The 19,539-nt window shown below is 52.4% G+C and overlaps 8 protein-coding genes across 8 annotated transcripts; 5 read left to right on the forward strand and 3 right to left on the reverse strand.

The window, feature by feature from the left end:
• Window positions 1-617: 617 nt before the first annotated feature.
• AYL99_04759 (hypothetical protein) lies at window positions 618-1,184 on the forward strand (the record flags this gene model as incomplete). The annotated part of the gene is made up of 1 exon (XM_018836271.1): window positions 618-1,184. One exon carries the CDS (start codon window positions 618-620, stop codon window positions 1,182-1,184), a length of 567 nt encoding a protein of 188 aa, XP_018693124.1.
• Window positions 1,185-1,653: 469 nt separating this feature from the next.
• On the forward strand, window positions 1,654-2,763 carry AYL99_04760 (KRR1 small subunit processome component; the record flags this gene model as incomplete). Its single annotated transcript, XM_018836272.1, has 3 exons — window positions 1,654-1,713; window positions 1,761-2,033; window positions 2,083-2,763. The coding sequence occupies 3 exons, from the start codon at window positions 1,654-1,656 to the stop codon at window positions 2,761-2,763; spliced, it is 1,014 nt and encodes a 337-aa protein (XP_018693125.1).
• Window positions 2,764-4,611: 1,848 nt separating this feature from the next.
• Window positions 4,612-6,128, forward strand: AYL99_04761 (hypothetical protein; the record flags this gene model as incomplete). Its single annotated transcript, XM_018836273.1, has 2 exons — window positions 4,612-4,931; window positions 5,003-6,128. 2 exons carry the CDS (start codon window positions 4,612-4,614, stop codon window positions 6,126-6,128), a joined length of 1,446 nt encoding a protein of 481 aa, XP_018693126.1.
• Window positions 6,129-7,711: 1,583 nt separating this feature from the next.
• Window positions 7,712-8,197, forward strand: AYL99_04762 (hypothetical protein; the record flags this gene model as incomplete). The annotated part of the gene is made up of 1 exon (XM_018836274.1): window positions 7,712-8,197. One exon carries the CDS (start codon window positions 7,712-7,714, stop codon window positions 8,195-8,197), a length of 486 nt encoding a protein of 161 aa, XP_018693127.1.
• Window positions 8,198-8,698: 501 nt separating this feature from the next.
• Window positions 8,699-10,520, reverse strand: AYL99_04763 (hypothetical protein; the record flags this gene model as incomplete). The annotated part of the gene is made up of 5 exons (XM_018836275.1): window positions 8,699-8,977; window positions 9,042-9,419; window positions 9,481-9,938; window positions 9,993-10,298; window positions 10,352-10,520. 5 exons carry the CDS (start codon window positions 10,518-10,520, stop codon window positions 8,699-8,701), a joined length of 1,590 nt encoding a protein of 529 aa, XP_018693128.1.
• An 897-nt stretch (window positions 10,521-11,417) lies between these two features.
• AYL99_04764 (cytochrome P450 monooxygenase) lies at window positions 11,418-13,126 on the reverse strand (the record flags this gene model as incomplete). Its single annotated transcript, XM_018836276.1, has 2 exons — window positions 11,418-12,889; window positions 12,946-13,126. 2 exons carry the CDS (start codon window positions 13,124-13,126, stop codon window positions 11,418-11,420), a joined length of 1,653 nt encoding a protein of 550 aa, XP_018693129.1.
• Window positions 13,127-13,652: 526 nt separating this feature from the next.
• Window positions 13,653-15,806, forward strand: AYL99_04765 (NADPH-ferrihemoprotein reductase; the record flags this gene model as incomplete). Its single annotated transcript, XM_018836277.1, has 1 exon — window positions 13,653-15,806. The coding sequence occupies one exon, from the start codon at window positions 13,653-13,655 to the stop codon at window positions 15,804-15,806; it is 2,154 nt and encodes a 717-aa protein (XP_018693130.1).
• Window positions 15,807-15,881: 75 nt separating this feature from the next.
• AYL99_04766 (hypothetical protein) lies at window positions 15,882-18,183 on the reverse strand (the record flags this gene model as incomplete). Its single annotated transcript, XM_018836278.1, has 8 exons — window positions 15,882-16,009; window positions 16,066-16,165; window positions 16,236-16,342; window positions 16,402-16,842; window positions 16,904-17,165; window positions 17,222-17,664; window positions 17,722-17,907; window positions 17,961-18,183. The coding sequence occupies 8 exons, from the start codon at window positions 18,181-18,183 to the stop codon at window positions 15,882-15,884; spliced, it is 1,890 nt and encodes a 629-aa protein (XP_018693131.1).
• Window positions 18,184-19,539: the final 1,356 nt, after the last annotated feature.

The following is a 19,539-nucleotide window of genomic DNA, read 5'->3' on the forward strand; positions in this document are numbered from 1 at the left end:
TGGACCCCACTGCCTAGCTGATCGGTAAGTGCACTATGTACTCGGTATCCCCCGAGATTTAGACTTCATTGGGAAAATGAGACTGTATCCCTGCGCGATTCCTCATAAAGGAGATACGGGGGCGAGATTGTGCTGACCAACGACCCAAAGGGTCATCAAATCAAGCAGCTGCCAAGCTTTGCTTGGCCCCACCACGTGGAGGAAATTTATACCCGCAAGGCTCGGTGGATTCTATTCCTGTCATCACTAACACCTCTCTGGTACAGGTTAGCTGCTTACGGTATACGAGTGCGTAATAATAAGGTACGAGGTACCGATCCTTGACTCGGGACATTATTACTAACGCTAAGTAGCGCGGTGATTGTGCTCCAAAGTTCCCCGAGCAAGATACCTATGAGCACGGGACTCTATCGAGGCGGAAGATTGAAACATAGATAAGGGGGGGTGGATGGCCTTCCACTCGAAAATGCTCTCCCATCATACAACAGTTCAGAACAATAGCATTCACAATCACCTCAAGTTTCTTTTTATTCTATTCTATCCAGTCATTCTTTTGAATCTCCTTTTTGCCATCGGTTCCCATCAAGCATTTTCTAATAGCACGACCACCAATCAAAATGAAGTCATTCGTTGCTGCTTCACTGCTTGCCCTTGTCGGCGCTTCGGTCGCTGCCCCTTCAACCCTCAGATTCGCAAAGCGCGAGAATCCAGATAACAGCTGTGGACCCGACCCTGGCTCAGCCGCTATTGCCAACGCCATCAACCAATGGAATGGAGACGTTGTCACAGTCAACAGTTTCTTGGAGAAGGCCCCATCTTTAGACTCAACCACACTGCTTTTCGATCTTGAAAATGCCTTGACCGCAGCCCAGGACGAACCGAATCAACTCAACGTCCTTGCTTGTGAGGTGGACGTGGTGGGATCACCCGCTCAAACCGCAGCGAACGAACTCTTTAACGGCTTCGAAAACAATGTCCTTGTCCCACTCGGAAACATCATCTCTAATCCGAGCGACGCAAGTAATGTTGCAACACAACTTCAGACCATCAACCAGTTCCGGTGCTGCCACGTTCTCCCGGACCTCGATATACTGTGGTCGAGCACGGCGGAGGACGAGGGTGTCGCTAATATTGCGCCCATCTCTGCCCCAAGACCGAGTACCTGCGCTTCAATCAGCTGCTAGTGAGAGTTCTTGCTGGCTTCGGCAGGTGCAGGATGGTTACGACACAAAAAGTTGGTATAGGGGATACGGAGTTGAAATTCAGTAGGAGCTGTCTGGTAGCGACAGGGAGCATAAAGAAAAGAGACAACCAAATAAAATCCTCGATGCTCCAATAGCAGGAAGTGCCACTACCTAGTCATAACTATTAGTGCCCAGATGCTCACATTCTATCATTTCCTACTTCACCCATTCATGCATGCGGCGTAGAGAAAGCTTTGGCGAGTTTGGCCTCTTGGGCGCCAAGAAGCCGTTTAGTACTTTGATGCCCCAGCCAATCAATATCCTCAATATTCGGAGCCTTGGCTTGGCAAGAATTTGCAGTCGGAGGCGCAGCAGTCTGTAAATCTTCAGAGGCCGCGGCGCAGACATAATATTATTTTCTTCGCAACATTTGCGCCCGACGTTGCATTATACTTAGCGACACACAGCCATGCCGTCAACACACAAGAAGGATAAGCCGTGGGACACGGACGATATAGACAAGTGGAAGGTCGGAATTCTTCGTCCTGCATCTTACCTCTGCTGACTTTTGCACAGGTCGAAGAGTTCAAGCCGGAACACAATCTCGGCGGCACATTCGCAGAAGAATCGTCTTTCGCGTGTCTATTCCCGAAATATCGAGAACTATATCTGAAGCAAGCTTGGCCTTTGGTCACAAAGGCGTTGGAAAAGAGGGGAATCGCATGTACACTCGACTTGGTCGAAGGTCGTATGGAAGTCCGGACCACCAGAAAAACTTTTGATCCAGCTGCAATCCTCGACGCTCGAGACTTAATCAAGCTGCTGGCTCGAAGCGTGCCTGCTCCACAAGTAAGTCACGGTCTGAACTAGTGCTCCTCCTGTCTAACAGATGTCCTAGGCCATTAAGATTCTCCAGGATGACATGGCTTGCGACGTCATGAAAAGCAGAAGTCTGGTCCGGAACAAGGAGCGATTCGTCAAACGCCGGCAGCGTCTTCTCGGGCCTAATGGCTCTACCTTGAAAGCCCTCGAACTTCTCACTAATACTTACATCCTCGTCCAAGGAAACACAGTCAGTGCTATGGGCGGCTATAAAGGTCTAAAAGAAGTGAGGAGGGTTGTTGTAGACTGCATGAACAACATCCATCCTATCTACCATGTCAAAGAACTCATGATCAAGCGGGAGCTTGCAAAAGACCCTGCTCTGAAGAATGAAAGCTGGGATAGGTTCCTCCCCAACTTTAAGAAGAAGACTCTGAGCAAAAGACGCGTTCCCCACAGGGTTGTCGACAAGTCCAAGAAGATATACACGCCGTTCCCACCGCCGCAGGAGAAGAGCAAGATTGATTTGCAGATCGAAAGTGGTGAATATTTTCTTGCTAAGCAGGCCAAAGAGCGGGCCTTAGAACAAGAACGGCACGAAAAGCAGAAACAAAAGACGGAAGAAAAGCAACGGCAGCGAGAACAAGCATTCATTGCCCCGAAGGAAGATACGGGGCGGAAAAAGATAAAGAGGAAGGGTATGGACGAGAACGACGGCCCCAAACCAAAGAAGTCCAAGAAGACAGTGGACGGGTGAACACTTAGACAATGGGCTTCGCTCATATCCCGCGAATCGAACAATCAGCCACATTTTACGCATGGGCCTCAGTCGGTCAATCTGCCTAGTGGATATTGCGTCGCCCTTCCTATTCATCTAATCTCAAGGGTGTTACAACAGCCGAAACGTCATAGGAACAGAAAATCCAACCGCCCTCCTCAACTCAACAATGCGACCCCGGCTTAAAGACACGCTGCAGCTGCCGGGAGGCATTGGTCTCCAGCGCATGATGACCTTGCGCTTGCGGTATGGACGCTTCTGGACAGGCGGGTGCCAGCCCTCCGTTTTTGTATGCACCTTCTGGCGGGTGGGGAAAAGGAGCCCTCCAACTCTTTACTCGCATGCCACAAAATTCGGTGTGATTTGTTTGGGCTGAGAGAAATCGACCTCCTATCCCAAAGTTGTCCGCACATGTTCTTTACCTACAGGTTCAAAGTTGCCATTACAAAGTGGGCAACGAAATGGTCAAATACCGTCCGGCTACCAACGGACCAATCAGAATGTCGACGGAGGCCGACCTGCAAAGTATGCCAATCTCACACCATACGTTATTAATCATTCTGAGGATCTTTTTTCTTGGTCAGCACTCCTTCTAGCGGCCTTCTAGAAATACAGCTAGTTCTGGGCGAAGCTCCAGGCGAGGCTTCGATATTGTCGTCTTTCGAACACAATCTCAGCTTGCCCAACAGCCATCATCAGGCAGTTGCCATATTTCGTATGCTTATCTTTCGAAAGCCTTAGTCACGCCGGCAAAGCACCTTGTTAGTGGATGCCATGATAGATCTCTTCATATTCGTTTGATGGCACCCACTTGTGGGACGAGGAGCGATATCCAGACATCAGTATCGTGCGGCCATTCTGAGTGTTCTGTCGCCCTACGGTCTAGACACCGCCATCTGTTCGTGAAAGCTAGTCGAGTGGCGCGTTGGGTACGCCTCTACGTCTTCCGGCGTTGATCGGTCTTCCTCGCCGACAACTACATGAGATCTCAGTCCGAGATTCAAGTCCGAACTCTCAAGTGGTTCATCCAATTGCCGGAGTGGAGTCCTACCACGCAGTTAGCGGCCTCTTGTTGGGCAAATAGCTCGCCCGCTTCTGCAATGCATGACTTCTGGTGCATGGGTTGCAAGGGCTTCGGGGAAATTCGAACTTGGAAAAGGGCCGACGCTGGCTGAGGAGAATAGTTTCGCCGTTCCGACCAGTAGCCTTGTGCTCGCCCACGACGGTCAACCAATTACGACAGCTCGCTGGAATTGATACTGAGGAGGAGAAAGGCTGGGCGAACTCTTCTGGTGTCAAGGTCGACCAAGTTCTCCACTTCCTGTCTTTGAGGGCATGCAATAACTGTCACCGTTCTGGGGCGACATGCAGGCAGCTTGGCTAGAAAGGGTCAGGCCCAAGAGGCTTGTCGGCCAAACTCGCCCTGACGGGCTCGCTCGCAACAATTGAGCTTCACTAACTAACCAAGACCAGCACTGAATTGCTCCAGGCGGAGAGCGTATGGCTTCTCTGACAGAAGGCTAATTCACTTGGCTCACGACCGACAATGCCCTCACGGGAAGTATATAAGACCACCCAATCGATCTCCTTCCATTGCTTTGTCCATCACGATCAACAGAATACTTCCTCAATCCAGACTCTTGATCATCAGACATTACGAGACCATTGTGATTGACCTCTCCCGAGCTCTTTCCCCGCCTTCGAGCTATATACACCTCCCACTGTCCATCGGTTTTCTACAAGCTTCTTCCTTCCACTACAGCTTGACCCTTCTGCTGCACCCCAAAAACTAGCTCGTCCCCTCCTTGACGCACCACCGCTCCCACTATGGATCACGACTCGGTAGAACGTCAGCCATCCAATGCTGATGCAATGTCCAACCAACAGCGCAAGAGCGTCGCCAACAGAGGCTTGACTGGCGCTTCGGCTCTTACCGTCAGACAATCTATATTTCCCATCACACTGGTCACCATTCTCTTTTTCCTTTGGGGCTTTGCATACGGTCTCCTCGATGTGCTGAATGCCAAGTTCCAGACATCACTTAACATCACTGCCGCCAAGGCAGGCGGTCTTCAAGGATCATACTTCGGAGCGTACTTTATTGGACCTTTGACATATTCTGGCTGGATTGTCCGCAAATTTGGATAGTGAGTCTCCCTCTTTCAAAATAGTTTGTCTGTCGTCATACGAGGCAGGAAGGGCTAACGTTTATTCGCAGTCGCTGGACCTTCATCACCGGTCTCTGCATCTACGGCGTCGGTGCCCTGATGTTTTGGCCCTCGGCAGTCTACAAATCCTTTGGCGGCTTCTGTGGTTCTTTGTTCATCGTGGGATCCGGTCTGTCCACACTGGAGACGTCTGCCAACCCCTTCATCGCGACCTGCGGACCTCCGAGGTTGTCAGAGTTCCGCCTCGAGCTCTCGCAGTCATTCCAGGCTGTCGGGTCTGTTGTGGCGCCTCTTCTGGCCTCTCGCGTCTTCTTCAAGAACACAGACTCTACCGACCTCTCTCACGTCCAATGGACCTACGTCGGCATCGCAGCCTTCGTCTTCTGCCTTGCGGTCGTCTTCTTCTTCAGCCCTCTCCCGGAGGTTACCGATGCCGATATGGCTCTTCAGGCGGAGCAATGCTCTGACTTGACTGGATACGAGGAAAGGCCTCTCTCGAAGCAGTACAAGCTGTTTTTTGGAGTTGCCGCACAGTTCACATACGTCGGCGCCCAGGTCGCAGTTGCCTCCCAGTTCATCAAGTACGCTCAGGAATCAGCTGGGCTCTCGGCGGCCGCGGCTTCTGACCGATATGCCATCGGTCAATCACTGTTTGCCATCGGGCGATTTGCTGCCGCCGGATTGTTCATGTTCGTTAAGCCTCGCCTGGTTCTCATGGTGTTCATGACTATGATCATGATCTTCATTGCATTGGCCATCGGCATCTCGGGGGAAGCCGGTGTCGCCTTCCTCTCCCTGGTGCTGTTCTTCGAGTCCTGCATCTTCCCAACCATCTTTACCCTCTCCATCCGTGGCCTGAGCCGACATACCAAGAGAGGATCTTCCTGGATCGTGGCCAGCGTCTCCGGTGGTGCTTTGTTTCCCGCACTCACTGGGCTTGCGGCTGACCACATGACCTATCATAAGGCCATGTGCGTTCCCTTGGCTGGGTTCTTTGTCAGCTTCGTCTTCCCCATCTACTTGAACACAGTCTGCAAGAAAGAGCTGGACGGTTTCCGCGAGACCAAGATCGGCTACGTGGATGAGAGGCGGGGAACCATCATTGGAGATATCAACGATATCGAGACATTCGAGGCTATGGAGAAAAGACGGTCGGTCAATGTTGAGAAGGTGTGAATCCAGTGTGGTACAACCAGAGACAGTGAAGATACGGACTCCCAAACTGATCGACACTTATGATCCTTGTAAGGCTGCTATTGACGACGGGAAGGATGATGTGCGTGAACGACTATAGATATGATACCAATATAATTTTGCTCCAAGTTGACACGACTTCCGGCCCCTCGCAGTCGCCCACTGTTCTCTTCGTAAGTCATTTCCTTCTTTTTCCTAGGGGTCGCAGCTCATCCCAGGCGGTTGTGTCACCTAGACAAACCTCGAGTTTAGTAAGACCGCCGTATTTCCCATAGTGAACTAGTGACTGTTCTCTCTTCGCAGAACAAGCTTGGACTAAGAGCTCATCAGGGCGAGCGGGGTCAGCAGAATGAAGGACGGAGTGATGCAGGGCTAATGCATCCACGGGTAACAATCGTCACAATGGTCATGAGGCCCATGAGTTGGGTCGTTCCTCGTATTCAGCTTCGTCCAATCCGGCCCGACGTCGACCTCGTATATCACGAAAACACTGGGTAAGCACAAGCAAGGGTTCGGGGCAGGGAGAGCGGGGTTCTTTACGTTCCGACTGGACTTAATGACTTGTTCTTTTCAGCCTTTTATACCACTGGGCCACAACAATCTGGTCGGCAAGACAAACTAAAAAGACTTCTTCAGACCGCTCAGTCAACAAAACAATAGAAAGCTACAAACCCTGACTCCCAAGATAATACTTGTCACCATCTGACTTTCTCACCCGTCCAGCACAAGAGACAAGAGTATGGTTGCGATCAGCAGGTCCCTCTACCAGCTTGGACCCGTTTCACATGCAAGGCAAAAGTGATTTTGGCAGAGGTCACAGGTCTAACACCGTATCAACGCTATATCTTTGTGATGGAAGACGAATTGATTCTAATTAGGTGGCGTCTCTATCGAGGACGGGAAGCTCCGAGGATAGATAGAAGGGTAGAGCTGACACTATCTATAATACTTGCTGTCACTGAAGGCCCTCCTGTGCACATGTCCGACTGTATTATACATTCAATCGCGACCATTTGCTTTGAACAGGCCCCTTGTTGCGTACGTTTTTCAGCTTCTCAATATCCGCCTACACGTTGACGTCCGGGTAGAGACAGTCATGAAAAGGCCCTCTGTATATTGCCATAAGGGCTTCGGACCCAAAGAACCACTGAACCCGTTATCGAGGCCAGATAGAAGAATACCTGAAGCACAGCTGAATAAAGCTTAAGGCGCCCGTCCATCGGTCTCAGCAGCCCCGACTGTCCGTTTTGACGGCGGTGATCCGCATGAAGGATGATCCCGGCCACAGCTTTGCCCCAGGTCGACGACGGCTGCATTGAAGGCAGGACTATCAGAAACACATTCTGTGTGACACTGCCAGACGGTGCTGCTCCATTCCGTACATGGCGAAGTGACACAGCGCTTGGCCAAGACGTGGGTTTCGGACATTGGTTCGCGTTGTGCCTTCCAAGCGAGCTGAGGACGAGTTGATTCGAGTCGGGTTCGAAACGCATTTAATTCAACTCATATCCCACCGTTTCAACTTCTCCTCAAGAACACAAAGTCAGGACTGAACAGAAGTCAGAATGTACGCCCGTGACCCCTACACATTCGCCAATGCCTCGCACGTCCCCACCGACGTCCTCCGACTGATCACGACGATCCTCAAATCCTGGGACCAGGCCACGACAGACTACAAATATACCACTGTCTTTCACCCTCATGGGATCCTGCATGTGGCCCCTGAGCCGGCTGTTGGCGAAGCAGCGATGAAAAGACTGCACGACGACATGGTCCACCCAATCAACGGGCCCATCGTGGCGTTACAACACTACCTTGACCGTGTCTTTATGCTGGCCGGCCCCCCAGAGGGAGAGAAGACGGAGTTCGTGTCCACTGGGAAACTGACCAGTGTGTTAAAATCTGGAGAGGAGGTCACTTCGGATTACGCCACTTGGATCGTGGCTTCTCCCGACGCTTCGGGGGAGCTGAAGGTGGAATTGCTGAGGGTTTTCTCCGACACGAGCGAGTTGATGAAGAAGATTGGCGCAATGATGGCGGCAAAGAGCTAGCTCGAGGCAGCAAGCGTGCGGTCGCGAATGATATGAAAAAGCGAGTGAGCAAGAGGTCCCACTAGAGGAGCAAAACCACTCGAAGAGTGTCTTTCGGACAACTCAATTATGAAGTTGAATTATCAATGAAAGAATACAATTCAAGATGAAGGGATTTTGTATTCCTATCACGACTTCTATTTGTTTACTTAAGATTTAGCTAAGCCTTTCTTTCACACAGAAGTTACTCCTGACGAGGCTGTGGCGGAAAAGGGATGCACAGCGAGAAGCGACGCAGAGGCCACAGCTACTCCCTGGCGGCAGGCTAGGCACTCTGGAACAGCACCAAAATGATAAAACAGTTGCAGGTGTCAGAAAAATACATGAGATGGAAATGCATCATGATATCTTTAATTGGGCTATTTTAACGTGTCTAATTTGGACTTCTCATTCCACGTCCCAACTTTGCATTGCGAGATAGACAAGCGAGTTCCATCTACATAAGGAACACCGCGGCCCAGCCTAATGGCCCAAAGAAGCGTGCGTGCTGACCTTGGCGAGATGCTTGTGCTCGCGCTGCCAACGTTTCGAGTATCGCACGCCGAAGCCGGTTCGGAACACCTCCCGCACCGTCTCCAGCGGCATGCCCTTGCACTCCGGGTAGCAGAAGATGATGAACAGCCAGCCCACAAAGCAAATGCCAGCATACAGCGAAAACGCTCCCGTGGGACTTGATCCGCGCATGATTGAGAGGAACGTGGATGCAATGATGATGTTGGTGCTCCAGCATGTCACGGTGTTCTGTGCGAAGCCGGAGTGTCAAATATTTTGAGCCGGGACGCAAGTAGAAGAGGGATAGACTTACCAGCATGGTCCCAAGAGCTCGAACTTCAAGGGGGATCAGCTCCGTGCCGATCCACGCAATCGTAGCCACGCCCGACGAGAAACAGGCCACGTATACGATGATGGCGACGAGCACGAGAGTCGCGGGCCACCCGATGTGGTTGGACTCGACGACGAGATCCTTGTTAATCGGGATATAATGGAATGACACCGCGGCGACCATCATGCAGAGTGACATGCCGAGAACAGTGATGGTCAGGAGAGCGCGGCGACCGAACTTGTCAACCAGGACCAGATTGACGATGGAGAAGATGAAGTTGGTGCCTGAGACGGTGATGGCGACCGCTGTGGCGTTGGTGAAGCCGACGATCTTGAAGAGGGTGGCCGCATAGTACATGAGCTGTGGTGCTAGAGTTAGCAGCGGATTCTGTATCTCCTTAGGCGCACCAAGGAACACTTACCGTGTTGAAACCGCCCAGCTGGCTGATGGCCATAACGATGCAAGCCGTGAGGACAGCACGCCCGGTGGCTGGAGTTGTGAATATTCGCTTCAGCGTGGTCCAGAGCGATTCCTTGGACATGGCTGTGGTTGCTTCTTGGAGGGATAGTTCGATGGACTTGATCTTGGCCTGACGTTGGTCGCTTGTCGAGCTGGGATATATTTTGAGCAACACCTCCTCAGCAGCTGCGTATTTGCCATGGGAGACTAATTGGCGCGGAGACTCCGGGCAGAGCAGAAGTAGGCCGGCCAGAGCAATCGGAGGTGCAGCTCCAATGGCAACAGTCGCTCGCCAACCTTCACCATGGACATGCTGAAAGCCTGCTCCAAGGGCGGATGCCACGAGCTGGCCAAACGTGACGCTCATATTGTTGAAGGCGATCATTCGACCCCGATATTTGGCAGGTGCCAATTCGCCGACTGCAAAGAGGTCAGCGTTTCAAGCACTGTATCTGTTTGACGAGTTGCACTGACTGTACAGCGGGCAGATCATGGCCGCAGAACCTACGCCCAGGCCGACAACGAAGCGACCGACCGCGAATTGGACCAGACTATAGGCGCAAGTTTGGAGGACGGTGCCAATCACGAATAGAAGACAGGCACTCCAGATGGGCCATTTGCGGCCAAAACGATCAGCTATCAGGCCGGCAAACACAGCGCCCACGAGGGCCCCACCGCTAGTCAAGGAGGTGACCAGCTCTTGCTCATCCGAGCTCAATGCATGGCCGAGCGACGTTCCGATCGTGACAAGGACTGAGGAGATGTAGCCCGTGTCGTATCCTTAAGCAGATGTTAGTGTCGAGCGTTATGTCGAACGAGATATCGGGACATACCGAACAGGAAGCCTCCCACCGAGACAGTAATCGATATTAGCCATGCTGCCGTGGATGCAGCAGTTGCCTCGATGCCGCTGAGTTCGGTGACTTCTTCCGCAGTGGTCCCTCGACGCTCGACCGCCTCGACTTGGTCGGCTTCGTACTTCTCAATTACTTTTTCAGACATGCTGCTGCGAGAAGGTCTTCTGCGGGAAAAGAAGAGATTGGTGGTGCAATATTTGAGATTGAGCGCTGGAGGACTGGTCTCACATAGATGATCGTTGGGTCGACGGAAAGACATGCCTCTGGAAGAGGATCTCGGGTGCTTTAATAGTTTTTGTCTCCATGGTTGTCGCGGATCGAGACTTCGATGATCCTCGTAATGAAGACACACGAGATGGTCCACAATACCCCGAACCACCAGAGAGCTCCAAATTCCCGGTGGCGGAGAAAGATGGTACCCATCAACCCCATGGGGCGAGAGCGGCAGCGGTGCGAGCCAGTCAATTCCCCGGCTGGAGTTCACCGCAGACACCGAGACGGAGAAGGATGGCTCTTTTGAGACGAGCTGGTGGAGGAAGACTTCCTAAAATTCTGCACTTCGGCTCATTTGCCGGCAAAAGCTGAAGCCCAGCGTGTATCCGTCGGAAAGACACCGCCGGGAATGCCTCGTCTCGCATTGCCTCTGTTCTAGACTTTCCCGAGATCTCGAGCAGACGGGCAAGAGAGACTGCAATTTCAATACAACAAGGTCTGACGTCGCAACAAAGCGAATCGGCAACTCCTTACCCGGTTTCCAACGGAACGAGGCTCGGTTCGACGGTAGTATTCCGTGTATACCATGCATGTCGCCTGCTGGGAACGGATTCTAGTAGCCAGGCTCAGCCAGACAATGGAGGGTTAGGATATCGTGCAAATGAAGCTTTACCGTTGGAAAGACATGGTCGTATTCGCACAAATAATCAACGAAGAGGGACTATGCCCAGGCACCGAGTCTTTTGTCAGGAGGTGACATAAAATCTTTGAACTAACCTCCCACGGGTTGGGTATAGTCTATAAATAGGTATGTTTCGACGCAAAACCATCAAGCGGATTCCGGCACGCGCCTCCAGACCTTGACCGGCATCTCTCCCAGTAGCCAGTTCATGGTTTCCAACCTTTCAATCTCCCAATCTGGATGAGGCAGTGCAAACTCGTACCTCCGGAGCATAGAAGCCAACACCACTGTTTGCTCCAAGTAAGAAATGTTGCGACCAATGCATCCCCGAGCACCAGCAGAGAAGGCAAGGAAATAGGGTTGAAGATTCTTGCCTTCTTCGCCGAGCCACCGTTCGGGGATATACTTGTCAGCCTGGGGAAACTGATCTTCGTTTCTGTGAGCCACCAGGGCCGACATGCCAACCGAGACACCCCCAGGAATGTAGTCGTCCAAGATACTCAGGCCCTCGGGAGGGGTCTCGCGAGGAAGAGCGTGAGGGGTGGGTGGAAATAGTCGCAGCGACTCGTCCAGACAAGCTCTTAGGTATGGCAAATGCTTGACGCGATCGTAGGGCACCACGGCGTGCAGTTCCTCGTCATCCAGTGCAGCATCAAGCTCTTCCACCAACTTTTTCATCGCCTCGGGATTCTTGAGCAGTTGGTACAGGACGTTGGCCATGGCAATTGCGGTTGTGGCACTGCCTGCGTTCATCATAATGCTAACTTCGGCCACAATTTCGCCCCATTCGAGGTTGTTAGGGTGGCCGTTCTTGTCCTCCATAAGCGCCTGGAAGAAGTCGTCTAGTTTTTCTCCGCGACGATATCTCTGGAGTCGGCGATGGGCAAGTTCCAAAGGGATGCCATCCCAATCCCTAGCAAGCTTTCCCATACGTCCATAGAAGGGAATGGCGTTGGACAGCTTATTGATCAATGGATACCACTTGTACGGCCATATCAATAGTGATTGTTTTCGAGCATTCTGGTAGAGACACTCCCGAAAATTACACTCATATTTGGTGCCGTCAGTTCTGCGGCCGGTAACGCGATCGTGACCATTGTCAAGGAAGCCGAGGATCTCTGACAAGCCAATGTCGGCGATGGCATCTAGGGTGAAGTAGTTGGTCCACTCTCGGTAATCCACATTCAACTCACGGGCCTCAGGGAGTCGTCCGGGTGTTAGAGGAGCCGTGCAGCACCTGTCGAAATGTGCGATCATCCGTGCTGTCTTGTCCGCTACCTTGTGTTCCCAGCCTTCCAAGTTCTTCAAGGCGTACGCCGATGAGAGAACCTTGCGTTTCCTTGCATGGTCTGGTTTATCAATGACATCGGCAAGGTGGAAATGGGAGCCAGCAGTAATGTTATAGGAGCCATCCTTTGTGCACTTTGTATTGTGTCCGTAGATATCCTTGATGGCTCGAGGGTCCGAGTAAGATAATGTAGTCGGCCCAGTCCGAATAACGGGATGCTTCTTGTGAAGTTCGACTAAGCGAGCTGATCGAGCACCGGTGTGTGCCAATAACATGAATGGGATGGATGAGATACCAGACAATGGAGTCATGGCCGGAAACTTTCGAAGTCCTGCCCGGTAAGTTGGTATTGTGCTCATCAGGTTCGGTTGTGAATTGTAGGCTCACCTTTAGGGTCTCGAAAGTAGACGACCACCGGGTAGACCAAGAAGTAAAGGATGAAGCAAGTTCCCAGGAGGACTGCATAGGGGGCTGCCGGAATCGTGTACATACTGAAGCTATTTTCCATGAGTCGAAGGCGTCGAAGGAGGTCGAAGTGAAGCAAATCAGCCAGGACAATGGGCGACATCCACGTCCAGCAGAGCACCGCCTCCCAGGATATATATCCTCTCACGATCAATGACCGTGTGCCCCGCCATCCTCAGCGCAGTCCGCTTTCGAACAAGGTCCATCCTCTCCAGAGATGGAGAAGCCGGAGATAGTGACAAGGGACGAGTTCTGGAGAAATTCTAGAAAACTTCAGAAGGGAAATCTTTCGCCGATGCCAAAAGTCGACAACGGTGGATGCCGGAGAATTGGTGATCGACGCCTAGCGAGACTCGCCTGCGTCGCCGTCAGGTGGCTTCATGCCACCACAACGCAAGAGGAAATTTTTCGCCGGAACCACATGCGCCTAAGCAACTCAATCATCAGACAGCATCCAATCAAGTATCCCTTCGTGGCAATGGGACGGACTCGCCCTTCAGAGCAATCCTCCCCTCCGCTTCCGTCTTGCCTCAGGACATGAGGCTCACGAAGCCATCTATATCTAAACTGCCCTTCACCCTTCGTCCTCACGCCAACATGACACTACAATCCAACTCACAACCCTCGCCATGGCTTCTCAGGCCTTCGAAATCTCATCCGTCCCGCAGCTTGTCAGACTCGTTGCCAGAAGCTTGCAACCCACCTCGATTGCAGACTATGTGGCTCTGGTCATTGCAGCTGTGGTTGTCGCAGGATACCTGACTAGGGGGACGTTGTGGGATAAGCCAGATCCTTATTATCACATCTATTTCGAACGGCCCCAGCAACAAGAAGGCGCTGCAAACACGCAAGCCCAGGCGCAGCGCAATATCGCGAAGAAACTATCCGAGACCGACAAACGAGCTGTGATCTTTTGGGGTTCTCAGTCTGGCACAGCAGAACGCTTCGCTAATCACCTTGCGAAAGAAGTGCAATCACGGTTTGGCCTTGGTGCTCTCTCTGCTGATCTGTCGGATTACGATTCGGATTCTATCGCCCAACTATCTAACGGGCAACTGGCAATATTCATCCTCTCAACGTATGGCGAGGGTGACCCCAGCGACAATGCCAATGGCTTCTGGGACTGGATCAACAGTAACCCCCCGGATACACTTCCGGACCTGCAGTATGCTGCCTTTGGTCTCGGAAACAGTAACTACAAGTACTACAACCGTGTGGTCGACGTTGTGGTTGAAGCATTACAGAAGAAGGGTGCCACCCTTCTCCTGCCGGTGGGCAAAGCAGATGATGCAGAACGCTCCACCGACGAAGATTTCCTTTCATGGAAAGACGACCTCTTTGCCATGTTCCGGAACAGACTCGGATTGGAAGAACGACTGGTCGAGTATCAACCGACGATTGTTGTCACCGAAGACGACTCTTTAACACCAATCGACCTCCACCATGGCGAACCCGCCCATTCTAGAGACAACCCCAAAGCTGCTGCGTCATGCTCACCTATTCGACCACTGTCAATCACGAATCCCCGCGAACTCTTCCAATCTTCCGAGCGAAACTGTGTCCACATGGAGCTCGACCTTGCAGAGCACCCTGAGATCCACTACAAGACGGGTGACCATCTTGCCGTGTGGCCCACAAACCCGGAATCAGAAGTGGAAATACTTCTCACAGCTCTTCAACTACATGGTCGTCAAGACACTCCGATCAGCCTCAAATCCGTCGACGCTGCAACCAAGCTCCAAATTCCAACCCCGACCACAATTCACGCTCTCTTCCACAGATATCTCGAGATTTGCGCCCCCGTGTCACGGAGCACCATTCAAGGGCTTGCGGCGTTCGCTCCATCGCCAGACGCGAAGTCGTGGGTCCTCAGGCTCGGCCAAGACAAGATTTCCTATTTGTCTTATCTCAGGAAGAACCACCTGACACTGGGTCGTCTCCTCAAGCTTGCCAGTCCAGACGAACCGTGGGCACACCTGCCCCTGTCTTATGTGATAGAGGCTTTGCCTCTGATGCAACCTCGCTATTACTCGATCTCGTCAAGTAGCGTTCTCAGCCCCAGAAGGGCCGCCATAACTGCCCTTGTCGCATCGGACAATGTGCCTGAAAATCAGAAGCAGAAGATCCTCGGTGTGACTTCCAACTACCTTCTTGCCCTGTCGCAGTCACACTCCGGGTCGGTCGCCGCAGAGATGCAGACAGAGAAGGCGCTTCGTCCACAGTACGACCTCTCCGGCCCATCCAATCTTCTGCAGGGCACCAAGCTCTTCGCCCACGTGCGCAAAAGCAAGTTCAAACTTCCTATTCAATCTGGCTGTCCCATCATCATGGTCGCGGCCGGGACCGGAATAGCCCCATTCCGAGCCTTCATTGCCGAGCGTGCAAAACTCCATGCTATAGGAAAGCCTATCGGTGAGATGATCCTGTTCTTCGGATGTCGTCGGCCGCACGAAGACTTTATCTATTGTGAAGAACTGGAGCAGACACAAGCTGCTGTGGGAAAAGATGTGTTCAAGATCGTCACGGCCTTTTCGCGGGCCCTGGGCCAAGATAAAGTGTATGTCCAGCAACGCGTGCGAGAACATGGCAAAGAGGTTGCCACCTTGATTGGGGAAAAGGGTGCCAGCTTCTACATTTGTGGGCGCGCCTCGATGGCGAGAGAAGTCGGGTGCAGCCTGGGTGAGACGATGAAAGAGATCAAGGGATGGAGCGATTCTGAGGTGAGGAGCTGGAGTGAAGGGCTCAAGCGAACGGGCAAGTGGAAGGAAGATGTCTGGGGTTGAGAAGCCTTCAATGAACATTTTTAGATTGATAGAATTGAAATCTCGAAAGTTTTCCAGACCCGGATCCCCTGGGGTTTAGCTTTGCCATTGTTCCTTGAGGTCCCGGACGATATGTGAAGTCTGCCAACCCATTTTCTGGGTCATCTGCTCAAGGAAGCTGACCGCAGCCTCCTGTTCGTCTCGGTTGTTCAAGTACATGCCGCCTGTGATCCAGATGAGGACTTGGGCACGACTCTAGGAGGGAAGGGGAGCAACTCACATGCCGAAAGGATATGGGATGCTTGAAACATCGCCGTCTGGACATACTCGTTGCTGACGGCCAGACCGACAACCATGCGGAGACACTCGCGGACCATAGCCTGTAGCGGAACAGAGTCAGCCGGGGTTCGTTCCAATGTATAAGAGGGATAGCAGGACAAACGGGCACACCTCAGAGTCCCTTCTCAAGCGCAACGATCCAAAACTCAGCTTCGAGAGGCGAGGGTCATAGATGGCCAGGACGGCTTTAGCGAGATAGTAGTGCTGGAGTCCAACCACTGCACACGGGACAGTCAGAAAACGAGATCCTAGGAAGAAGGGTGTTTGTTGCACGTACCTTGTGCCGGGTTGCACACGTAAAGCTCCGGCCACGGACCCCTGTTGGGTTCGAGTGCAGAGATTCCAGGGCTCCCAATGAACAGGGGCGCAAAGTGCCACGGCTTGGAGACTTCCCAGGACGTGACGTCCGTGTCCAGCTCCGTCCACTGCTCCGCGGACAACGGCTCGTTGTCGTCGCAAAAGACACAGGTAAGGATCTGGGCAAAGATGAATATGATTCGATTTGCCCAGGACTCGTCATCCGATATCCGAAAGACGCTGGAATGGCGGTAATTCGTGAGGTTGATGGTGAGTGGATGCTGAGAGGTTAGGGAGATGTAGATGTGCTGTCTAAGTGACACCCAGCTAGCCGACTCGCGCAGTCCACCATCAGCAGCAAAGGAGGCTATCGAGTTCAAGATTCGTGTCGTGCCGAACAGGTGGCGTCGTTCGTCGTCCTCTAATTTCAGGTTTTTAGTGTCTCTTCTCTGACCCCCAGAACCTTATGGAACGCAACGCACCAGACATTTCCTCGTGAGTCCTCAAGAGAATGACGGCGGCCAGCAAATTCTCGTCAAAATGACTCATGGGGTCCTCCAAAGCCTTGATCAAGATCCGGAGACATTCGCTAACATGGTGAGGAGATTCGTCATCATGACTTCCTGCAAGCAGGCTCATCTGCCGTGAAGCTACGGCGAAAATGGCATTCTTGATGACGGGATAATGTGCAGCTCGCTTCGGTATCTCTTTTCCAAAATGTCGTTGCCTATCGCAAGAATCGAACTGCAGGTTGTCAGTAAAGACGGTATGGTATACCCAGGCTTGCTCGGGTGCCTTACCTGCATCGACATATGCACAATGTAATGGTGGAGAAGGCGTGCTTCATGTTGATTCTTGAAAGGCCAGCATGTGCCGAGTCCATAGTTTGGAGAGGATGTATCAGCAGCGGAATTCAGCAGGACAGAGGGTGAGCGATGCTGTGAAGATGGCCTTCCGCCAGAATGCACAGGAGACAGCACGACAGAGGCATGGGGATGCGCCGAAAAATGTGAGTCCGGGCTGCTGTGTTGAAGCGAAGCCTGCAGGGGCGTTAGAGGCAAGGCTGAACCATGCGGCGAATTCCAGTCGTGAGAAACCACTGAAGTAGCATCATGCTCAACACGGAAATTCGTTTCCGCCCCAGCTGCGTGAGGAGGTATAGGAGAAGCTGGAGCTTGAGCCTCTTCAACCTGGGTGTCAAGGTCTTGAGGATCCGTCTCGTGATCATGAGCGACGAACCGGACTGTATCTCACCGTATCAATAGAGCGAATGATGAATGATGCCAACGGTCAAGCCTACCTTCTGAAGGAAGGTCTACCCAGACCTGGCGCGGAGTATGCCTTAAGTCGTGCTTAACCCTCCGTCCGTCGACGTTCTTCAGCCGGACAGACGTGACGGGTCGAAAGTGCAACGGTGAGTCCACGAGACACTCCCGTTCGGTCTCAAGGCATTTCTGGCATTTCCGAGAGCCGACAACTTTAACGCCTTAGAACGGTGTGAGAGATCAGACAGACAGTGCGGAGACATGGACTTTACACTTGACATGTCGGTCACGACATGGCTGGCTGCGTGTATCCCGTTGTCAGCAATACCGAGACGTCGTAGAGAAATCTGAGAACTGACCACCCAGTCCTTGTGCGCATCCCAGACAGAGCTCAAGAGGTGGGCTGGTATAGAATCGAAATGTGGGAGTGGTCGAGAAAAGGCAATGAAACCCGAAGTCCACGGCAGATCTTTAAAGGATGGTCCACCCGTCTCCATGTTTCCCCTCTCGCATCCATGCTCGCGATAACATTGCTCTTTCTGACGATGGAGACGCGGAGATGTGGAGGATGAGGAGGCGAGACGCCCGGAGAGGAAGTTGAATCCCGGATCAGTTGCCGACGACGTAGAGGGTAGCCAGCATTACCGACGGCGTTTGAGCGAGCACAACGCCCACCTCCCACCAACTTTTGAGATATAGACACACGTCGTTCGGTGCTGGTTCCGTGGTCGCGAGGTGAGCATGCCTGTGGACGTCACATCACAGCGTCAAATCATGTCAGAACCTTAGGAGATCGCAACAGGTGAGCAACAACGTGGCAACTGTGAAAGTCATCTAAGACTGCTAGTACTCTACAAAAGACAAGAGTGAAAACACAGCTTACTCAGACTAGATACTTGATGCCTCGCAATAGGAATATCTAGCCACTTATCGTGCAGTCCCCTGCTCTGAGTCGAGCTGCTCATCTTCATATCCCATTGCAGCATTAGTCACTATTAACCCCTCAACAGGCATCTCCGGCCTGAATCACAATCGGCCCCTGCCAAGTCTATCCGATGGGAATTGCCGCGTCAACCCAATATATCTGGTTCGACTTCAGCGCGCTCAGGGCATCGTTCTGGCAAGCAAAAAAGCTGTTCTGTCCGTTGTGCAACAGGGCACCTCGAGCACTCAGTGAGAACTCCGTCGTAGTCTCCCCTTGAAGCGCGTTGCCGTGAGCGTCGTTGAATCCCACTGCCTGGCTCTGGTAGCGGCAAACGTACATCTGCTGGACACCTATCGAAAATTTCTGGCTGGGAAGAAAAGAGATCGAGTTGTCGCTGCCGCTGAGGGTCGAAACGACAAGGGGTTCAGCGCACGACTGGGATTCAATCTGACCGACGTCTACAGACGAATTCGCATTTGAGAGGCGGAACGTTTGCAAGTAAGTGATGTCGAAGTTAGCACCATCAAGGTAGAGGCCAATGGTGTTGTCGCCGCACTGGGCAGATTGACGGGCGAGAACATCTGCTGGGGCACTGGCCACATTGAGTAACAAGGAAGAGGGCAATTAAGGCAAAGATGATGGGCATGTGCATTGCAGGGACTGAGTAGTGGACGTGCTCGATAGGCTTTCCTGAAATCCAAGGGACTTTGGCTGAGGCTGAAAGTCTTGCGAGACAGTACATATGGTGTTCTGTTGCGCACCGTTGAGCTGCTTGAACACGCCAGGGGAAATATATGTTTGTCCTTTACGGGAGAATCATCAGAAGACACCTCAGTCGAAGGCTATGTCCACCCACATCTTCGTACCGCTTGCCGAGTTCATACGATCCATAATCGCGGAAGGGACAGGTTCAGTATGTGGGAGTATC

The sequence above is a fragment of the Fonsecaea erecta genome (assembly GCF_001651985.1).
Source record: "Fonsecaea erecta strain CBS 125763 chromosome Unknown Scaff4, whole genome shotgun sequence".
Classification (NCBI taxonomy): Eukaryota; Fungi; Ascomycota; class Eurotiomycetes; order Chaetothyriales; family Herpotrichiellaceae; genus Fonsecaea; species Fonsecaea erecta.